This window comes from Streptopelia decaocto (assembly GCF_964273445.1).
Source record: "Streptopelia decaocto genome assembly, chromosome: 24".
In the NCBI taxonomy this organism is placed as follows: Eukaryota; Metazoa; Chordata; class Aves; order Columbiformes; family Columbidae; genus Streptopelia; species Streptopelia decaocto.
The window spans coordinates 4,099,771-4,105,770 of record NC_138679.1 but is presented as its reverse complement, the minus strand read 5'-3'; the positions used below and the strand labels follow the sequence as shown (position 1 = coordinate 4,105,770).

The 6,000-nt window shown below is 51.2% G+C and overlaps 1 protein-coding gene across 1 annotated transcript in view; it reads left to right on the top strand.

Moving 5' to 3' along the window:
- Positions 1–5,278: 5,278 nt before the first annotated feature.
- The window catches only part of FBN3 (fibrillin 3), a gene marked incomplete at its 5' end in the record, with an annotated part of 92,838 nt that continues 92,116 nt past the window's right edge, over positions 5,279–6,000 (top strand). The window contains one exon of the mRNA XM_082071837.1: positions 5,279–5,448. Coding sequence (XP_081927963.1) covers positions 5,279–5,448 — 170 coding nt within the window. The remainder of the gene's footprint in view (positions 5,449–6,000) is intronic.

Below are 6,000 nucleotides of genomic sequence, written 5' to 3'. Positions count from 1 at the left end.
ATGTTAATTAAATGTGTTCTCTGGGATCAGATACGTGTGAATTAAGACAGGGAGTGGATTGAGCAGGATTGTACCTGGAGTATTGTGTTCAGTTCTGGGCCCCTCAGGTCAGGAAAGAGATTGAAGTGCTGGAGCGGGTCCAGAGAAGAGCAACAAGACTGGGGAAGGGACTTGAACACAAGCCCTATGGGGAGAGGCTGAGGGAGCTGGGCTTGTTTAGTCTGGAGAAGAGGAGGCTTAGAGCTGAGCTCAGCACTCTCTAGAACTACCTGAAGGGCAGTTCTAGCCAGGTGGGGATTGGGCTCTTCTCCCAGGCATCAGCAATAGGACAAGGGGCCATGGGCTTCAACTCTGCCAGGGGAAATTGAGGCTGGAGATGAGAAAGCAATTCTGTGCAGAGAGAGTGGTCAGGCATTGGAATTGCTGCCCAGGGAGGTGCTGGACTCACCGTCCCTGGAGGTTTTGAAACTGAGATTGGCCATGGCACTTAGTGCCATGATCTAGTCAATGGACTGGAGTTGGACCAAGGCTTGGACTGGATGATCTCTGAGGGCTTTTCCAACCCAGTCCATTCTGGGATTCTGTGTGATTCTGTGGTTGTGCCAGTGGTGAGACACGGGACAGCATCTGTTCTAAGCACAAAGAACAGTCTTCACTACCCAGATACCCTAGACCCAAATAGAATGTAACTGGCATTACAAATGCTTTCCAGAAGTAAAGATCTGTGGTTGATGGAGCACCTGGAAAAGAAACAAGAAAGCTCCTCCATTTGTGTAATACCACCTGTTTTGGACACTGGAAAGTCTTTCTTTTTAGATAAGTGGTGTTGCAGTTAAATTTCTGGGAGCTTCTGCAAATACAACGAAGCCTCTGTGTGCATTTCTAGGTGCCTGAATACCTTTAACTATTCAGTGCTCACATAAACAATGTGGTGCTCACAATATAGGAATTAGCAAGGATTAAACTAGACTCAAAAGGGACTCTTTTCCCTTGACCTGCTTTCTGTGCCCTCGAGAGGGAGGAAAATGCAGTTTCTTGCACTTTCATTGCTATTCTGCTCTATACGATGTCCCGGTTCTGCCATTCGCAAGCAGGTAAAGTCCAGGTTTATTTTAAACTGAAATAGGTGTTGCAGGATCAGGCCCAGGAAATAGTTTGTGTATCTCGTGGGGCTCTGCGGACGTGTTGACAGAGCTGCATTCCTTGCGATGCTCCATTATTGGCTGCCTGGGCAAACCAGCTCTGCCTTTTCCCTGTTAGTCCCCACAAGTTTGCTGTTAATTAGGCTGAGCATCATCCTGACTTCTATAAAGCTGGCGGGGGGTTGATTAGGAAGAGCAAAAAGAACAAAGGAGGCAGCGAGGACATTTCAAAGGGAGGCAGGAGGAGAAGGGACGATGGTGTCCCCGTCAGCGTGGGGCTCACCCTGCAATTTCTGCACCTCCGGGAGCTGCGTTTGAGCCTCCTCGGCTGGGTGGAAGGAGGTAACGGAGCCCCGAGCCAGATGGTGGGATCACAAGGGGGGATTCGCCAAACGTGCGCAGCCGTTTGGTGCAAGAAACTTCTCTGGAGCTCTTTGAGCTGAAAAGCGGCTGGATTGGGGCTTTTTGGGGAGGCTTCTGGCACCCATCTGTCCACACTGGGGGACTCCAGCCCCGGAAAAGCTGCGGGTGTGCGGTAGCAGCAGGAGCTCAGATGGGGGGGCATGTGCATTTTATTATATATTATTTAAAGAAAAGCCATCAGTAATGATTCCTAAAGCAAAGAGGCAGAGGAAAGATTTTTTTGCATTAGGCTCAGAGCTGACATTCAAAATTCTTCCTTAGAAGAAAGACTCAATACTTCCTTTTAAGTATTTAAGTAAGTAATCTTACTTTTTAAAAAATATATATATTTCTTTGGAGAAAATGCTTCTAACTTCAAAGATCTCCTGTGGAGCCGAGGTGACTTTTGAGCGTGAAGGTCCTGGGCTGGGTCACCTATGCTTCAAGCCATCTGTCTCTCCTTAATTGTTTCACATTAGTTGCTCTAAGTATAGGAAAATGATCAGCGAGAAAAGTGCATTTACTTGAAATATTTTATTGTTGTTATTAACACAATATCATGAAGAAAACAAAACACACCAACAAAACAACTGAGGAATGAATCCCGCATTGCAAACTAATTTTCCCCAACTCTTTTGATGTGAAGTCGCTGTCACTAATGCCCTCCTGCCTCCCGCAGCTCCGACCCTAAATTCGGGACGAGCGCCCGCCGCATCCAGCCGAAACGAAAAGCATTCCCTAATTAACCGCACCAAACGAGCCCTGGGCCGGGAAGGTGATAATCATGTCTGCGTTTGGGAGGCTCTTGCTAAATAAACCCAACCTCTCCCCCAGCCCCTCCTTGAAGTTAAGAACTTTTGGCTGAAGAATGCGGTTGGGTTGTCCTTTCGCTACTCCCACTCCTCCTGCACCCCTTGGCCCTCCCCCTGGCCAATTTGGATCAGGCTGTACCTTTTCTTCTCTCCTTCAAGAGTGAGGGTTTTATTCCCTTCTTTTCTGCCCACATCTCCACTAAACAAAGGAGCTCTGGGCACATCACCAGTTCCAGGACGTAAAGGTATTTAAACAGCTTCAGACTAAATCCAGAGCGGCGTAGCTAAGAGCTGATTTATTTCTCTTTATCTGCCTAGTTATTTGTCTGCCTAATTGTATTTTATTGTGTTCCGCACATTTTTTGGTAATTGATTTAATTTGCACCCTCGCAGGCATGGGTTTGAAATGTCTTTCCTGACTCCCTCCAAACTTGAAAAATCAGTTTAAAAATCAGATTTAGCGACTGATTCTCTCTTTGCTTTCTCAGTGCGTTTCTTACAAGTGCTGTTCGATGCGATTTGTATGGGCTGAAAGTCACTTTTAAGCCTCTTTTTTTTTAGCTTTTTAAACTGTCTTTTGATGGCGCGAATGACTTTTCCATCCCCTCAGTAAGACTCGTGTGAGCGCTCCCCGAGTACGTGCCCGCTTATCGATCATTTGTCACGCTCCTCATTCCTCCGCGAGGAAACGGACGCATCTGGACTTTCTTCGCTTTAAATCTCTGCACCCAAGGCTGGACATTTCTTGAAGGGCAAATGTTATTTTGATTTCTTTTTAGGGCTTCGTTTTCCATCTGGGCTGCACCTCGGGAGCTCGGGGGGCAGAGGAAGCGTCTCCTTTTGTCTTGCTGGAGAGAACAGGGTCCCAGGCTCTCCCGGCCGGGCGTGCGGAGCCGAGCGCGGAGCTGGGGGCTCAGGAAGGGCCGTTTCTTTGTCTCTGCTCCCAGCCCTTCCCACTCGTCTTACTCATTCACTTACATTTGAAATATTAGCCTGAAAAACGCGTGCCCTCCGGAGCTCGGTTTCCCAGCTGGGAGCAGGGGGGTTTTGAGCTTTTTTGGGTGTTTTTTTTTTTGTTTTGTTGGTTCGGACACATTTTGTGCCTTGTCTGGGCTGATTTTTTCTTTCTTTTTTTGTGGTTTTTTTTGCCTGCTTTGGGGCTGGGCTGGAACGGGAAAAAGTGCTGCTGTGGGAAAGCAAGGGGGACAGTCAGGGGAGGCTCGGGGGCCCTGTCCCTCCCCACAGCAGCCGGTGCCTCTCGCCAAGTATTTCCAGCTCTGGGAGACCCGTGAGGATTCATTCCTTCCCTGAAGGAACAAACTTTTTGGGGCCCGAGGTGAGAGATGCTTTCCGACCCTCCTGGCAGGAGGGGGAAGGAAGGAAGGGGCTCGCCGGCCCCGTTTGCACAGGCAGGGCTGGGAGATTTGGGGAATGGCGGAATGGGGGGACGCGGGGCCTGTGGGGAGCGGGAGGAGGGGGTGCAGCCTGTGGAGCGTGTTCCTCTCGCCGTGTTTTACAGAGAGTTTTGCTTGGGATGTTTGGTGTCTCCCACCCTCGGCCTGGCCTCCCGGCCCTGCCCGCCCTCAGCCCGGGGCCATTTGTCTCCTCACAGGCGGCACCGCGACTCCCGGGGGTTTTGCTGGGATCTGAACCCCCCACCCAGGGCTGTTTCCCTTTGCCACTCAGTGCCTGGAGATTCTCAGACACAGGACGGCTGTAAGGACTAAAATAAAGCTGCTTCAGGCAGGGACCTCAAGACCCCTCCGCCATGTCACCTCCCCCGGGGGACACAGGGATTGTGCCTTTTTTCCCCCTGGAAGGGACCGTGTTCATCAGGATGGGCTTGCTCAGGGCAGAAGGTCGCTGGGGGGGTGAGGACATGCCCTGGAGTGATTGGGGGCCAAAGCCTGGATCTGTCCCAGCCCAGGGGACATCTCCCAGGCTCAGTTACTGGCAGAACTGGTCACGCTGGGCTCGCCCCCAAGGGGCGTCCACAATCTGAGGTGTGAGGGGTCTCCTTGCCGCCTCCATTGACCCGCTCCCTGCCCTGCACAGAAGCTTTGGACCCCGTGTCATCCCCCTCCCCATGGCCTCTCATGCTCAGCAGCCTGTCCCAGCTTAGGGGCTCTTCTTCTGCCTCCCTCCACCTTCTCTGTCCCTTCACCCCCCATGGAAACCAGGCTTAGCTTAATGGAGTGTGTCTTCACACTGAAGCCCCACCTCATGGTCTTCCATCTCACTCCAAACTGCTCCCCTTGGCCAGCTGGAATTACCAGGTGTCTGGGAGGCCGTTTTCCAACAACTGATTGACCTCCATGCCATGGCCCATCTGGACTATAATGTAGTAAAACAGAGCTGTGGGACCTGGGCAAGTGGTTCATAAATAGGATCCACTCATTCTTGAAGACATGGTCTCTTCTTGCTTTGTAGCCCTGCATCTCCTGTTGCGTCAGTGTCATAACCCACCGCTGTGGGCAGGCCCAGGACAGATGTGCTTTTGTCCCTCTTCATTTATCCATCAGGAGGGCAGGGAAACAGACGCAAGGGTAGAACTGTGACTCTTGGCGATCTTCTTTTGGTTTCCAGCTCTTGGGAAGACATGTCAATGCTGTGGTGGAGAATGACAGCGTGAGCATGTTGGCTGCAAGTACGAGGAGCCAAACTCAGTGTGTCTATAGGACCCCATTGTATTAACTCCAGGGAGGCGCTGTCTGGGGTGATTTTAAAACAGAAAAAGCCCTTAAGAACACTTATATCTCTCTCTTTCTCTTTTCTCTGTTTACTTCTAGAAAGGGAACGGCAGGACGGCACCTCGGCACTTAGGGGCTGCTGCCAAAAACCATCCTCCACCGAGGCAGCAGGGACCCTCCAGCTGGAAGAAGCTTTCGGGGCAGCCAGGGCAATCGAGGAATCCGCGCCATCATGGGGGTGTTGTGGCTGGCCAGGTTCATGCTGGGATGTACAGCGGTTATGTATGTGGAACGAGCCCAGGGTCAATATGAAGGGGACTTGCATACCGACAGATTTGCAGGCTACGAGGAAAGACCGCCAGCAAACAGAGTGAGAAGAAGAGGCCAAGACAGTTTACGAGGGTAAGTTTAATGTTCTTTTCTATGTTACAAAGCAGAACTCGGTTTATTATCGTAGCACACAGAGACATGCTTGCAGAAATGTGTTTTCTATCCTTTCCTCGAGCTCAGCAAGGAGTCTGCTTTGCAGTAGGAGGAAAGCGCATGCCACAGGGGGACAACCAAGCAGAGTGGGAGCTGTGTGCTGAGCTCTGCTGCTTTGTGCAGGGGATCGAGGCACCTCAGAGCTCACCCACCAGGACTGGGACGAGACATCCCCGCTCTGCCTGTTTGTGGGAGGGATGCTGTGCATTTCCCTGCAGTGATGGCTGCGCTGGGCTTTCCACTGTTGCCAGCAGGGATGCTGTCAACTCAGGTTTTGACCACGGGGTCACCTTTGTCTCTCTGCTGCCAGTCAGTGCTCTGGGCTCTATTGAGAGGTTATTGCCTCTGGTGGCTGCTTTTACGTGATGATTGTTGCTAAAGGAAAGGTGTCACACTAAAGCCTTTGTTGTGAAGCATGGTTGTGGCCTCATCTATAGACAAATGAGCGCGAGAGCTGGACCCGTGAGCGTT